A 16,254-nucleotide genomic window follows, 5' to 3' on the forward strand; every position below is an offset into this window, starting at 1 on the left:
TATGCCTGGTGAGGAAGATTGCTTATCAGATTAGAAACTATTGTAAAACAGATTCAGAAACAAAACCAGGTTTATATAAGGAGAATAATCCTTCTCAGAAGCATCAGTTCACTAAGATCTTGTTTTCTATTTGATGTTGTAAGCCAAACCATTCTCATCAAAATACCTTTCCAACTCTTAGAGGTATCTAAATAGCTGCGATGATAGTTCATTCTTAAGATTGACATGTAGGACTAAGAATAATATCAGCAGACATTAGACCACATAGGAAATCCTATAAAAAATTTTTTTATATTCCAATTGAGCATAGCCTGTCATCTCCTCCAGCTACATAAATGTCACCATCATCGGCATCATCATCATGCTATCCTGACACTTAGTGTACAGGGAATCATTCCTTCTTATTGGGTTCTATTGATGTGTTATACATAAAAGAAACTTAGATCCTACTACCATCTAGGTTTTCATTTTAAAGTAAAAATTGAAGCAAAAGGTTAAATATCTTAAAATCACAAAAAGTCATTGATAGAATCAGAAGTAGAATCTGTAATTGCTGCCCAGCCTTCCTCATTTCCTCCTATCCAGAAATCTCATGGCATGCATGATCTCCCTCCTAGGCCTTCCTGACTGAATTGGAACAGAATTCTCCAAAAATCCAAAAACTAAAGGAAGCCCTGGCTGGGTTACTGATGACATATCCCAACTCACAAGAAGCAGACAACTGGAAGAAGATGCAAGAGGAGCTCAGTAAGTTATCACAGGGGTGTTGCAAATTCACTAGATTGCTTATCTTCAAAGCATATACAGAATTTCAGCACATCTGATAAATCAGGCATTATTTTTACTTAATTTTCATAGGTAATCAGGTGGCTTAGATAGGGTTAGAAAGTGAACCTGATTTGGGGGGAAAAATGTAGAGACTCCGCTCACAGTGTCAGAAGTTTGGCTTTCTTGGGCATGTCATCCTGACAATCTACTGTGATAAAGCATTAATAATAAAAATGAAAAATGGAGATCTATTCAATGAAGGGATCAGATAAAGTTATGCTGAATTCATAATACTGACCTATAAATGATGTAGGTGAATGTTTATTGGCATGAAAAACACATATTGGCATAGAAAATGTTAATAATGTAGTAAGAGTTAAAAAATAGGCTATAAAATAATATATATATGTATAGTATAAGATTTTGTATGCACTCCTGTATGTACATGTGTATATAGTTCTGTGCAATTTTTGTCACGTGTAGTTTCATACAACCACCACTACAAACAAGATACAGAAACTGTGTTACTTTAGTTAAAACTAAATGAAGTTTATTTTTAACTTAAAAAATTTTGAAATAATGCTCCAGGGATCATTTCCTGTAGTCTGTTAGGAACATAATTTAGGGGCCAGGCCAGTTACTAATAAGAACGAAGGAATACATTCTTTATTTCCTCTCCACAGATTCCCGATGGGAAAGGGCCACTGAGGTGACTGTGGCTCGGCAAAGGCAGCTAGAGGAATCTGCAAGTTGTTTGGCCTGCTTCCAGACTGCAGAATCCCAGCTCCGGCCCTGGCTGATGGAGAAGGAATTGATGATGGGGGTGCTGGGGCCCCTATCTATTGATCCCAATATGCTGAATGCACAAAAGCAGCAGGTCCAGGTGGGCAATGCAGCTTAATGCTTTAGAGTAAAGAAATTAAGAGTTACAGGAGCCTGGATTTGAATGCTGCTCTCAGCAAATAGATTTCCTATGACTTTGACCAAGTCTTTTCACCTCTCAGACTATTTCCTCAGCTTAAATGAGATGTTCATAAGGGCTTTATCACGATGCCTATCAAATAGTAAACAGTCAATAACTGTTTATTATTAATATCATTAACAGAGGGCTGTAAAATGAGTGAATGTGAGAATAGGGAACTTCTAAGTCATAGGCTCCTATTATTTTACTTTTAATCTCCATTGGTAGTGATTCATATTATTTAATGTAGAATCTTTTATCTGCTGGCTTTACTTAAAGATTTTCTGCTGATGAAACCTCAAAAATTTGATTTAAGTGTCTAATGTCATAGAAATTTAGGTTGGTCAAATTATGTCATTTCCACTGAAATCCTGCCTACAGACTTTTCTTATTCAACATACTCCCCAAACTTGTTTCTTTTCTGCTCACTATCCACCAAGTTCCCTAAGACCAAACAGTAGTTTTTGAAAGAACCCTTTCTTTTAGCACCTACATCTAATTAACTATCAGGTCCTATATAGTCTACTTACAAATATTTTTCTAATCCAATGGTCTTCAACTTTATGGTCTCAAAATCCTTTTATACTCTTGGCAATTATTGAGGACCCCAAAGAGCTTGTTTTATCACTATCTATTGACATTTGCTATATTAAAACACTGACTGAATAATTTTATTAATTTAAAAATAATAATGTTAAATCATAACATTAACATAAGTGGCATTTTTTATGAAAAAAAACATTTTCCAAAACTTAAAAAATTACAGTGGCATTGTTTTACATCTTTACAAATCTCTTCATAATATCTTGTTTCATAGAACATTCACATATAGATTTTCATATCTGCTCCTGCATGCCGTCTGTTGGTGATACCAGGTGTAATGTACCCTCTGGAAAACTCCATTGAATGTCTGAGAGAATAAGAATTTAAAAAGCAAATATCATCTTAGTATTATTATGAAAATAGTTTTGACCTCATGGAACCCTGAAAAGGTATAGGGATTTCCTGGGGCCCATGGGCCATACTTTGATAGCCACTATATCTTAATCCTTCTCTTCACCATTCTAAATACTACTGCCCTAGGTAGACTTGATCTCAGGCCTATACCATTGCACCAGCCTCCTAATAGTCTAGTCTTCTTTGTCTAGTCTATCTTTCACACAATTACGAAATTATCTCCTTAACTCACATATCTGACTATATAATGCTTCAGTGGCTTTTGGCTGCCTTTTGAAGAAAGTCCAAGTGCCTGCTCAGTATGGCTTTTCATGGTCTGGTCCCAGTTTTTCTTGCCAGCCTCATTTCCACCTCTTCCCCCATATACTCAGATCTCTACCCACAACAGATGATCTGTTCTTTCCTGAACACATCATGCTCCTAATAGCTGTGTGTCTTTGCTAATCCTAGGCCCTCCCTCTGAAATGGCCTTTACCAGCCTTGCTCCCCGCTCACTTGGAGAAGTCCTCCGTGTTCTTTGTTGTGTCATCTGTGAAACCTTTCCTGATTTTCCCTCTTTTGTCACCCCCTGCAAAATCAGTTGCAATTCCCCTTTCTCCTTGCTCTCACAGTTCCATGTTCATATATCTTATACTTATATATCTGTTCCCTACTTATATATCTGTTATTTCTTGAGGTTATATCTTATTTATTTTTGTATAGTCTAAGTGCTGAGTACTTTCCATAAATTAATTTCATTTAATTCTTACAACAGCTAGCATAAGTGCTTTACTATCCCCATTTTTATAGATGAGGAAGCTGAGATTTGGAGAACTTTTAAAAACGTGCCTAAGGTTATACAGCTAGTGATTAATGGAATCAGGATTTGAACCCAGAATGTCTGACCCCAGAGCCTGTAATCCTAACTTCTTTGATGAGTGAATCCAGAGCCTGTAATCCTAAATTCTTTGATGATGAAGCAGTGGATAGAAAAGAATAAAAAGGCCTGTTATTTGCTTTAAGAAAGCTCATTATCTAATTGTGCCATATCGAACAGACTGTATATGCCATTGGAATTGCAAGAAAGAAACTAAGAAAAACAAAGGTGTTGAGAGTTGAAATGCAAGCCCAGTCAGTAGTATAGCTGGCTCTGGGATCCAGCATTCCAAACTCCTGGTTCAGAGGCCTGGATTTTGCCTGGCACAGCTGATAAGCACCAACCCAGAAAACAAAGTGTGGTTTCCTAACCAAGGCCGACCTTAGAAACTGATGTTGAAACAGAGTAGGACAAATAAAGAAAAGAAATAAAATAGACACAATCAATGATTCTTTCAAATAAAACAAATTTTATTAAGCAAGTGTTGCAAGTGGTACTGCATTTTCCTACTAGCCTGGTCCGTGGAGTTTTCTGGTTTATTTCCCAAAGGAGTTGGCACTACTTGGTGCAATCCAAAAAGCAGTTTTTGTTTTGACACTTTTTTAGATCTGTCTTTTCTCTCTGAACATGTTGGTGCCATTTCTATTACAGTTTATGCTGAAGGAATTTGAAGCACGCAGGCAACAGCATGAGCAGCTGAATGAGGCTGTTCAGGGCATCCTAACGGGGCCTGGAGATCTCTCTCCCTCCACCAGCCAAGTACAGAAAGAACTCCAGAGCATCAATCAGAAGTGGATTGAGCTGACTGACAAGCTCAATTCCCGTTCCAGCCAAATTGACCTAGCTATTGTCAAAAGCACCCAGTACCAGGAACTGCTCCAGGACTTATCAGAGAAGGTGAAGGCAGTTGGACAGCGACTAAGTGGCCAGTCAGCCATCAGCACCCAACCTGAGGCTGTGAAGCAGCAATTGGAAGAGACAAGTGAGATTCGATCTGACGTGGAGCAGTTAGACCATAAGATTAGGGAGGCACAGGCGCTCTGTGATGAACTCTCAGTGCTCATTGGTGAGCAGTACCTCAAGGATGAGCTGAGGAAGCGTTTGGAAACGGTTGCCCTGCCTCTCCAAGGTTTAGAAGACCTTGCAGGTGAGTTGGGGTGAGGAACACACTGCTGCCATTATTTGCAGCAAGCCAAAAGAGGAGCAATTAGTGGTAGTCCCAGGAATATAGGGTGGCTCTTAAGCAGCTTGTAGATTCACAATAGTCCAACTTCTCTATCCCTCTGCCCAGCTACCATGAGCACTTCAATGGCCATTACACACTGACTGGACACTAGCGATATGTGAAACTTTCCATAGCTTAATCCTAGAAATAAGAACACATATAAGTTTAGCCTGCAGGTAGAGATTCATGCTTGTAGATGTACTCATAGGTGGAGTTGCACACCTACTTACCCATGTGCATACAAACACACATATGCCATATATACAAAATTAGAGCATGTTCTGGACTTCTTATGAAAACTTTTGTTATCAATTCATGGCCTCTTTCTAACAACATTTATGGCTTTTTACCAGCTTAGAGGTAAAAGTTTACTTCTGTTACTCAGGTCATCTTATAAGGTTGATGTGAGGATTAAATGAGATAAATGAAGGAGCCTAGTTATGTGCTACTTTGTGGTAGGCCTTAAATTAACCTTAGTTTCCTTCTCCTAAGATTAGACCATACATTCCAGTGAACATTTTAATGCTATGTTCAGACCCCATTGATTTCAATTTGATTTTCTCATTTCAGCTGACCGTATGAACAGACTCCAGGCAGCTCTTGCCAGCACCCAGCAATTCCAGCAAATGTTTGATGAGCTGAGAACCTGGTTGGATGACAGACAAAGCCAGCAAGCAAAAAACTGCCCCATTTCCGCAAAATTGGAGCGGCTGCAGTCTCAGCTACAGGAGAATGAAGAGTTTCAGAAAAGCCTTAACCAACACAGTGGTTCCTATGAGGTGATTGTGGCTGAAGGAGAATCTCTGCTTCTTTCTGTATCTCCTGGAGAAGAGAAAAAGACTTTACAAAACCAATTAGTTGAGCTCAAAAGCCATTGGGAAGAGCTTAGTAAAAAAACTGCAGACAGACAATCTAGGCTTAAGGACTGTATGCAGAAAGCTCAGAAGTACAAGTGGCATGTGGAAGACCTCATGCCCTGGATAGAAGATTGCAAGGCCAAGATGTCTGACCTGCAGGTCACTCTGGATCCAGTGCAGCTAGAGTCCAGTCTGCTGAGATCAAAGGCTATGCTGAGTGAGGTGGAAAAGCGCCACTCCCTGCTAGAAGTACTGAACAGTGCTGCTGACATTCTGATCAATTCTTCAGAAACAGACGAGGATGATATCCGGGATGAGAAAGCTGGGATCAACCAGAACATGGATTCCATTACAGAAGAGCTACAGACCAAAACAGGGTCACTTGAAGAAATGACTCAGAGGCTCAAGGAGTTCCAGGAAAGCTTTAAAAATATTGAAAGGAAAGTTGAAGGGGCCAAACACCAACTTGAGATCTTTGATGCTCTAGGTTCTCAAGCCTGCAGCAACAAGAACCTAGAGAAGCTCAGAGCTCAGCAGGAAGTGCTGCAGAGCCTGGAGCCCCAGGTAGACTACCTGAGGAACTTCACGCAGGGCCTGGTGGCGGATGCCCCCGATGGATCTGATGCTTCCCAACTTCTACGTCAAGCTGAGGTCACCCAGCAAGAGTTCGTAGAGGTGAAGCAAAGACTGAACAGTGGTTGCTTGACAATGGAAAACAAGCTGGAGGGGATTAGTCAGTTCCACTGCCGAGTCCGAGAGATGTTCTCTCAACTGGCAGACCTGGACGATGAGCTAGATGGCATGGGTGCTATCGGCAGAGACACTGATAGCCTCCAGTCCCAAATTGAGGATGTACGGCTGTTCCTTAACAAAATCCAAGCCCTCAGGGTAGACATAGAGGCCTCTGAAGCAGAGTGCCGACAAATGCTGGAGGAAGAGGGGACTCTGGACTTGTTAGGTCTCAAGAGGGAGCTAGAAGCCCTGAACAAGCAGTGTGGCAAACTGACGGAGAGGAGTAAAGCTCGTCAGGAGCAGCTGGAGCTGACGCTGGGCCGCGTGGAGGACTTCTACGGGAAACTCAAAGTGCTCAGTGACATGACCACAGCAGCCGAGGAGGGAGAGACCCTGCAGTGGGTCGTGGGCACAGAAGTGGATATCATCAACCAGCAATTAGCAGATTTTAAAGTAAGTCTTGCCTTTGTTTCTTTTTTTTTTTAATCTTTTCTGTCTAATAAATGTATTTCTTCCCTTGTAACTTGGAAACCAATTGAGTATACGTCTTAGCTTCTGTCACTGGTGTCATTAGTCTCACTTTCATCACCATCAAAGCACACCGTTTGAAGCTAAACGGTCTCTTGAACGCACCTGGGTAATTGTTTTGAACATTTTTCTATTGTAATTTATTTCAATATAACCAATTAAGGGTATAGAAAGAAATGTCCAAACTTTATCTCTTACTCTAAGAATATCATGCGATTTTTTTTGAAATTTCAAATGAACTGATCTTTAATAGCAGCGGATGTTTTTTCAGGTCCCTGTTTTTAAATTGAGGTATGAAAAGCCGTAAGCTAAACATGGGCTCATATTCCTAAAATATTGATTTTTTTCACAGATTTCAAGGGAAAGTCATTGCTGTGTTATGAAATAAAATACAAAATTCCCATGAATCACTAAAGTAAAACTCCACTTATAGCAAGGAGTGCCTAAGACTGCACTGCAGGCTCCCCAAGAGTACAAGTTCACCTTCTGTAGCAGAGTTTGAGAAGCACGGCCTTGATTGCAGAAATGTTCTAATTCTTTGCCTGAGTCAGAATCCAGTCCTGAGATTTTGTGAGTTTAAATTAAAACAACAGGGGAAGATGAGAGAAGTTGACTCAAAAGTGCAAATTTGCTGGGTCAAGGGCTTGGAACTCAGACTGTGTGTTGGGTCTTAGCTCTCACTGAGTGAGCCTTTGACCCCAAGAGTTTCCTTTGTTGTAAATGCCTGAAAATGCCTCACTCCATGGCTGAGGGCCTTTCTGCTGCTCTTCCCTTCTTGTTGCATGGGGTAGATTTGGAGAGGAGGATACTTCAGCACTTTAATTCCATCACTGGTGTTAATTATTCCCACTTACACAGTAACATTCCTGCCATCTGAGTTAATTTCTTCTCTAGAATCCTGCCTGTTAGGATTCTTTCCATTAAAAACATGAATGGAGAAGTGGTGATACCAGGTTACAGCTGCATGACCCCAAGAAAGGTCACAAATTTGTAGACAGGTTCTAAGTGCAGAAAGCAGCTGTTTCAGAAAGACCCTTCTAGCTTCGGGGGTGTTTAGCACTGAAGTGAGGTGTTGGCTGAGGACCCCATTGCAGTATTTGGAGATTGTGCAGTTTGGAACAACATAAGTCACTGCATTTGGGATTCTCGAGGCACCCAAGTAAGGAAAAGAACAAATTGAGAAAATTCAAACCCATGAGCCCACGTTTTCCTCCTGGAAACTGCCACATGCCTATTCCATTCCAATGGCAGGCAGCCTTCCTTGCTTTACCATGCACACTTTTCTTTCTTCTTCCCTTGTAAGCTCCTCGAAAGCAGAGACTTCTGCAAGCCTGCTTTATTTATCCAATTTACTTGGATCCAGGTTACTTAGAATTAACTGTCTAACCAACTAAACAAATTTCTTAGGAAACTGAAGCTTATCGCTTTAGGCTCCAAAATAGTTTTATCAAACTAGATGCTGGTTGATATGGGGATTATTTCAAATTTTATTTGCCTAATTTTCTAAATACTGTCATGTATATATGTTTTGCTCTTTGCAGGTTAACATTACTAAAAATATTTTACTGTTCTCTACCCCATTCATATCATCAAGGGTATTAGAGATCATTGGAGGCTGCTTTATATTAAATGTTCCTAAATTACTGTGCAGTTTAAGTTCTGAATTGAGGTTCTTGCTTAGGGCCTCTACATTGTTTACTGAGTACAGTGTGTGTATGTGTAGTGGGGGCAGTCTGGTTTTCTCCTCCAGTACTCTGACAGCAGGTAGTATCTCTTAGTGCTGTTACTTGTCACTGCTGTCACTGGGTGTGCCTTTGGCAGTCTCCCTTTTAATCTTCAACAAGCTAAAAAATGAAGTAAACAAGCCTGTTAAGATTACATTAAATATGAGCTGGGATATAAAGAGTCTACAAGCAGGCATATATAGCATTTGGGTTTGAGGACAAGTAATTGTTTCCTTTTCATTTAGTCCTTGGTTTTTAGAGACTTTCTGAATTTTGATGTTGCTGGAAGATCTTAAGAAATTACTGGACATGGCTGTATTTTATTTGTATCCTGGTATGTAGCCTTGTACTGCTCAGAAATTGGTAGCTGCTTAGTTGTTTGTTATAGCAGATTCGTTTCACTAATTCTGAGAATAAGCCTCCCACCATCAGTGTTATGGACGTGAAGGCTAAGGCCAGACACTGATCACCGGCCACCTGCAGCGCATGGTGATCTGCAAGGGACTGGTGTTGACAGGCAAGAAAAGAAAGCGGAGAGAAGGCAGGGGCGGAAGTCACTCGCCCTGTGTGTATCCTCCCCAAGCTGGGGATGCAAATCAGAAGCCCGGTTCCTCAGGTCCACCTTATAAAGTCAAAGGCTTTGTGAAGGGTATTTGCCTCCACCCAGAAAAGGCCTTTCGTCAGGAGGGGAGGAGCACAGGCCTGGCTCAGCTCCTGCTGAGCTCATGGGAAGTGAAAGCATTGAGAGGGGAGAGCTCTGTGTGTCAGTTCCAGAGCCCCCTAAAGGCTGAGTGAGGGGGAGATCCTTCTGGACCCGTTCTGAGGACTGAGTCACTTTAATGATTTGAGTGTTGAGTTCCCAGGTTCTTATACAGCAACAGATTAATCTTCCCTCACACCAGCAGCAGACCAGATTCATGAAGTGTGACTCTGCCCTCAGATTCAAATCATTTTTAACAAGACAAAAAAACAAAGATGAAGATTAATATTTCAAACAGCATTAGCTTTAAGTTTTCAGCTCTGTTTTTTTTAAGGGGATCACACTCTCAGCCAAGAATCTACTGCAGAGAAGAGGGTCTGAATCTGAGAGACAGAAACGTGGGTTCCGCTTTGACCTAGCTAACTCCACTGCTGATGGTTAGAATAGACGAATGAATCAAACTTGTGGAGAACCCCAGGCTTACTTGGAGCTGTGCAGGAGTGCTGATAGATGCATGGAGGGGCAGTTAGCCTGTGAGAAAAATTATTTCCTTCTCAAATGTACATGAAAAATGGTAGATCATTATTCCCTAGGAAAGGCTTTTCCCTCTATTGCTTCTGAATAAATGGGTAGAATGTGGTTCAGCTAGTGAGGATCTGTCAGATGGGAAGAGAGTCTTCTTCTCCTCTAAACAGGCCAAGACCTCAAACCTTCCAAGTAAGGTGCTTTACCTGCTTCAGCTCTTTGCTGCAAGTAGAAAGGAAGAAGCCATTCCAAAAATCTCAAATTTCTAGATATTGAACATGTTTTCAAAAATCTGGAAAGAGAAGACTTTGGCTAATCTCTTCAGGAAATTCCTTTTTCCTGAACAAGAGCCTCTGATTATTGAGGAAAAGGAATTGTGTGTACATAACAGAAGCTAACAGAAAGGAGGGGCCTTTATTTCACTGAAACTTAAGCCAAAGAATTCCCCTAGTGTGACCTTCCTGGGAAGGGGGAGGGGGGAAACCCTGAAATTTAGAGAAGAAATCTGTTAAATCTGATGATAACAAGATTGTCCTCATTTTGAAATTCCCTGTGTAGGTTTTGTAGTCAAGAATGGAGGTCATTCTGAGTCTTAAACCAACCCCTCCCTCCCTTGCACTCCATGAACCATGCTGGCCTCTCAGGAAGTATGTGGTGGTTTTGGTATCACACTGGTGAGCAGTGTCAGGAAACCTGGATGTGCCTCATACACTCCATGTCATATGCACTTGTAGTTACTGTGTATTCAGGCCCGGCTTCAGACCTGGCACTCTACAACGCAGTGACAAGGAAGAACAGTGGGAAAAATGGAAATCTTTTTAGGATCCATAGGTTTCTCACAAAGGTTCACTTCACCTAATGGTGAATTTATAGCATCAAAGCCAGTCAGTCTTTCCCATCCTTGTCTTTGAGGCCAGGCTGGTAGGACACTGGTGAGGCAGCAGGCTTCCTTAGCACTGTTCTCAGTCCTAATTCAGGTTGAACAGATTCCAGGTCCGGGGATTGCTTACACTTACACCTTCTGTCTGGAGACCTCAATATCCTATTGTAAAGCCAGAACAAGAAAGCACTCTTCATTTGATTTTTTTTGCCTCATGGTAAGCAAGCTTAGGCTTCCCTGTGAGCATATATGAAAATTCTTGGAGGACAGGCCTGACATGGAGCTGAAAGACTGCCAATTTGCACAAAGATACTGACGGCCTTCCTTTTAAGTAATTACAAAGACATTATCAGCCCATCCATGTTTTTGCCAGTTAGGCTTACTAGAGAATAAAGGAAATGAGATCAGCACTATCCATTGCCCTTGCAGAGAAAGGAAATCCCACTTGGTATGACCTGTGTGTCACCTGGAGGTTTAGGTGTCTCCAGCTCTACAGCAGCTGAGATGAGTTGAGTAGGCACCTGCCCCCCACCGCCACCTTGTGCTGACCCCTGCACTGTCTTTGGGTGTTTTTTTTTCCTTTCTTAAGTAAGGCTATTCTAATAGGAACTACTAGGGTCCATGGAAGTAATGAGGATGCCCTGAAACAGGATTTCTCAGGCTCAGCACCCTTGACATGTTGACCTGGATTATTCCTTGTTGTGGGGACTGCCCTGGGTACTATAGGGTGTTTAGCAGCATCCCTGGGCTCTACCCATAGACACCAGGAGCTACCCCTCACCAGCATGACAGCCAAAATGTCTTTAGATATTGTGAGATGTCCCCTAGAAGGCAAACTCTCCCTCAATTGGGAACCACTGCCCTAGAGGAAACTTGCCTCCTATATCCAGGAAACAGAATTCAACTGGGAAAGGTGCTGTTGATTAACTTAGATATTTAATGTAGCAAACAGACTTCTGATAACCTGATTATGACTGTGTAGTAGCAATAACTGCCTCTAAGTCAGCCTTCCTTTAGGCCAGGCACTGGATTCTTTATTTGTGCTGGTCCTAATCTGTCTCTGGTTTAAAATCTCCTACTCACTGTCCCCGGCATCTGCAGTTTGTATCACACAAGAGTGTTGGTGCAGGTGTTCGGTTGATGATGCATTTCTGGAGAGAAGAGGAACTTCCTATGTGGCAGTACTTCATGGAGCTCCCTTGTTCTGTGCCTTTAAAGGTCGACTACAGTTTGTCAGTTGTTCTCAGCCCAGGAGCTCACAGTTTGGCAGCTGATATTTATAACACTATGTGACCACTCCCCTCCCCCTCCAAAGAATTCCAATGGTCTGTAATAATCCTCTCCACCCACATCGAAGCAACTGGGTGGGGAGAAGGTGAAGGGGCCTTTAAGGCCTTTAAGTTTGCTTCACGTCAAATTTTTTCTAGCCTAATTTTAAGGTATCACTGTTAGTATTTTAAGTATCAGCATGACAAGCAAAAATCCCAAGACTACAGCCATGACATCATCATGCCTCATGCCTCATGCCTCAGTGAAGTAGTAAAATCAAATGGAAGGTCAAGAAAGTGTTGGTGGATTTTATTTTAAAAATCTCTGGAAATTTTGGTAGCAAGAGAAGATTTAAACCAACAAATACATCCTCATCTCAACCAAAAGGAAGGACTGAGCTGTTTGAGTTTACTGAATTTCTTCACGTATAGTGTCAGCGCATAGCATTTATGACTGAGATTCATCAAATGATTTTGTATAAAAAGGAAGAAAATTATGTTCCCAGAAAAACTAGAATTCATCCTGTGCAGACCTTGTGTTTATTGTTGAGTATTTGATTAGTGAAGACAGTTGAGATAATGACAGACTTGCAGAACAAGACTGTTTCTTATTGTGTCTAGAAATGAATGGTAAGTGGTCTCAGCCTTAGATTCAGAAATATCCTGGGCACTTTCAAGTTAGCTGGCTGGCACAAGAGCTGTAAGCAGCAAGCCTCTAGGAAGTATAATGAGTTGCTCTGAAAGGCACGTTATTTTTAAGAGTTAGCTGGGTCACCGGGAATAAATTGAGTCCCACAGGGAGTTGTGTCAGGTCACTGCACTGGAGCGTCACTGCTCCCAGGGGGCTGTCTCCTGCCAGACAGAGTCCTCCCAAGTCTCAGCTGTTCTGTTTGGGAAAACCTAGCTATGGGAGGAATGTGCTCCCTCCCCACCTTCTGTATTACTTTGCCTCTGCCACTAAGTGCTTTTCAAATACCAGTCTCTGGTTTGGGCTGTGGAGGATAATGGGGTACACTTATTCCCTAGGCCTGTACAAACAGTTTTCCTACCACTGGCAGGACCTTTCACAGCTTTGGCCACCCAGGGCTAAGAATAAGTGCCATGTGGTGATACCCATAGGATCCCTTTGTGGGGTTAGGAGGAAGAGCCTCCATATTTCTGAGCACTTGCTCTGTGCCAGTTCTTGGGGTAGGTGCTGGGGTCTCTGTCAGTCTCTGATTAACAATGCAGTATGGAAATCAGACACAAGAATTGCAGTGGCCGTGTTGGAGTGGTTAAGTGTGGTAACAGAGACTTAAGTCTAAATAATCTCTAATCCTAAACCCCCCCCTATAAATCAGATATTGAAAATCCCAGTTGCAGATAAGAAAACTGAGACTTGAAGGTGTTAAAATAACTTGTTCAAGCCACACAGCAAGTAAATGTTAGAGCTGGGATTGAAAAGGTCTGTTTGGTGCCAAAGCTCATGCTTGACCAGTAGTTCTCAAATGGAAGGCAGTTTTGACCCTTGGAGGTACATTAGCAATATCCAGAAACATTTGTTTGTCACAATTGGGTATGCTGTTAAACACCCTGTAATATACAAGATAGCCTCTTAGAACACAGAATATTCAGTCAGTTTCTAGAAAGATAGGGAGCTTGGTGTTTTGCCCTCTTCATAACAAATAGGAGTTAACTGACTAAATAGTTCTACTGCCTGGGGAAGCTTCATGGTTTTCTTCCCTTTTTGCAAAAATTAGTTAAGAAATTAGTGTTGGTTCCAAGAGTGACTTCTACAGATCTGTCGGATAAATTCAGGATCTTGGTGAACTAATTTGAGTTAGTGGCTAAAGAATTCTCTCTATGCTCGACCAGTCCCCACCCCACCCTGCCACAGGCTCCTGCTGTGGAAATCAGTCAGCTGTGTATCTCAAGCTGCTTCCTGTGGGGTGTGTTATGGAATGGCATCACCCCCTGCACCAGCTGGGAGTACTGATCTCAGTGTGATTTTTATCAGACTCTGTCTCTTTTGAGCATTGCTGTTGGAAACAAAGGATCCTCTGTTAGGCATGCAGAGAGCTACTGTGATTGGACGGCCAGTGTGTACACACATGTTTCCCACGGAAAAAAACAGACATAAATTATGCTGTAGCCTTCTAAAACTTGGGTCTCCAATGTGGTTTTCCCTGAGCTTCTGTTTCTATTCCCCCTTCTTTCTGTGAGTACTTATCTTTTGCCCAGAACAATGGAGGAGTCATCTGATTAGATGAATTAAATTGTGGCATCCTCCAGAATGGTCTATTTCTGTGCCTCCAGTCTTTTCCTTCTCCAGCCTTGGAAACTACATATTTGGATCCCCACTATTTTTCCAGTCTCATTTCCTATATAAACCATCTATTCCATCCAGTTTTTCTAGACACTCCTTATACATTTTTCCTATTTGATTTCTACCAATACCAAAAGGCTTATTACAAGTCCTATACTTCCACAAAGCCTTCTTGATCTGCCCAGCTTACTCCTCCAACTGTTCTCCTAAATCCTTTAATATCTGTAACTCATTTGCTCTTATCATACACTGCCTAATTTTGGTGTTTTCTGATTATATGCATTTGTCCCATAGCTCATCTCAATAAATTAATTTTTGTATCCCTCAAAGTAGTTAGCACATTGGTATAATTGGAATAGTATTGTTGGAAATTAGCAAACATTTGATTAGATGCATGTTCTTTATTTCTCATAAGACATATGAAGTTTAGGATTCAGAATGCTGTCTCGTATGCAAGACTTGAGGTAAATCCTTGTGTGTCCTGAGAAATTCTAATCCTAGCCTGGATTCCTCACTTCTCCATCTTGCCTCTGGGCTCCCTTCTCAACTAGAGAGCATATGTTAAAGGAACATAATTTCATTTCAGTGTTAGTCTGAACAAAGCAAATTTCTAAGAAAGAAATTTGCTACTTCAGATGCACTGGAAGAAAGCCAGATTCTGAAATATTGTCTTGTACTTACCCATCAGTTTAGAGTCATTGTCACTTACACAATTAGTTGACAGCTAAGAGTCTTCATACTTCATTCAGCTTGGTATGGTGACAAAAATTGAATACGAGTTTAAGTCAGAAATATCCAGCTTTGAATTCTAGCTCTATCATTTACTAGCTGAGTGACCCTGAGGGAAATTACTTAACCTCTCTGTATAGTTACTACAACTATCAAATGTGAACAATGGTAAATATATCTTTAGGGTTTTTCTAAGAATTAAATGAAGTGATGAAGATGGAAGTACTAGGCATATATTAAGTGTTCAATAAATGATAATATCCTTTAATTTTAAAAAGGTTTATCCAGACATACAGATTAGAATAGTATGAAGTCTTTTAAATAAGAAAAATTATGCCCTTTATGCTTAAAAATGATCATTTTCTGGAAGACTTGATCTAAGGCCCAGCACCAGATTAGACTAGCTGTCTCAGAAAAATGGAAATTATGAAGATAGAGCAAAATTAGTTTGATGGCAGCAGTGAAACACAAAGACAGACAACAGCCTTCCTGAGCAATTTTTGTGGGAACAAATGCAGAGCTTGTTTCTAACCTTAGAGAGGTTTAGGTCATGACTCTTAACAACAGCTTTAAGTATTCTTTATATACACACACATACACATACATGTTTACTGATTTATTTAATTTGTTAATTTATTCATTCATATCAGAATCCCACATCTAGCAAGTTTTTCTGACATTGACCTTGGCTTATGAGCTCTATAAATCAATGTTATTTTCATATCATTAACCAGAATTAACCAGAAGCCATTACCAGCTCAGTGACTTCCCCAGTCACTCAGTTACCCATCAGATCGACTTTAATGATCTCAGGGCCCTTGGCCTAATTAGCTTTTAACATAGAACATGTTATCTTCCTCTATTGCCATACAATGGCAACTACCAAGTCAGCATCTTTGGGAGAGACACCTCTTAGTTTTATCAATCTTTCATTAAAACATTGAGATGTGAGGGGGAAAATACCAGGTTAATTTCAGGGGAAAGCAGCTTGAAAAGACATGTATAATTAATCCCTCTGCCAAGCATATATAGCAGATCAAGGTGTTTTACAGAAAAGCTTTAATTCTTCACAGTTTCAGCAAATATGTGTTACTAATATTTGGTTATGTGTACATATGAGTCAAGGGAAGAAGATGATAAGAATTTAAAGGAATTGAACTTAGGGCTCCTCCAACTTGAATTCATTGCATCCATTCAAGTGTGCCATTTAGTATGTCTATTGTCTTATAATTCACTCCC

The 16,254-nt window shown here is 40.9% G+C and overlaps 1 protein-coding gene across 23 annotated transcripts in view; it reads left to right on the forward strand.

Annotated features, from left to right (window-relative positions):
• MACF1 (microtubule actin crosslinking factor 1) overlaps positions 1 to 16,254 on the forward strand; it is a 319,261-nt gene that overhangs the window by 226,646 nt on the left and 76,361 nt on the right. For all 23 annotated transcript variants that reach the window (XM_057500029.1, XM_057500035.1, XM_057500030.1 and 20 more), the window contains 4 exons: positions 618 to 747; positions 1,452 to 1,651; positions 4,194 to 4,689; positions 5,338 to 6,809. In XM_057500029.1, coding sequence (XP_057356012.1) covers positions 618 to 747; positions 1,452 to 1,651; positions 4,194 to 4,689; positions 5,338 to 6,809 — 2,298 coding nt within the window. The remainder of the gene's footprint in view (positions 1 to 617; positions 748 to 1,451; positions 1,652 to 4,193; positions 4,690 to 5,337; positions 6,810 to 16,254) is intronic.

Source organism: Manis pentadactyla, chromosome 4 (genome assembly GCF_030020395.1).
Source record: "Manis pentadactyla isolate mManPen7 chromosome 4, mManPen7.hap1, whole genome shotgun sequence".
NCBI classification, from domain to species: domain Eukaryota; kingdom Metazoa; phylum Chordata; class Mammalia; order Pholidota; family Manidae; genus Manis; species Manis pentadactyla.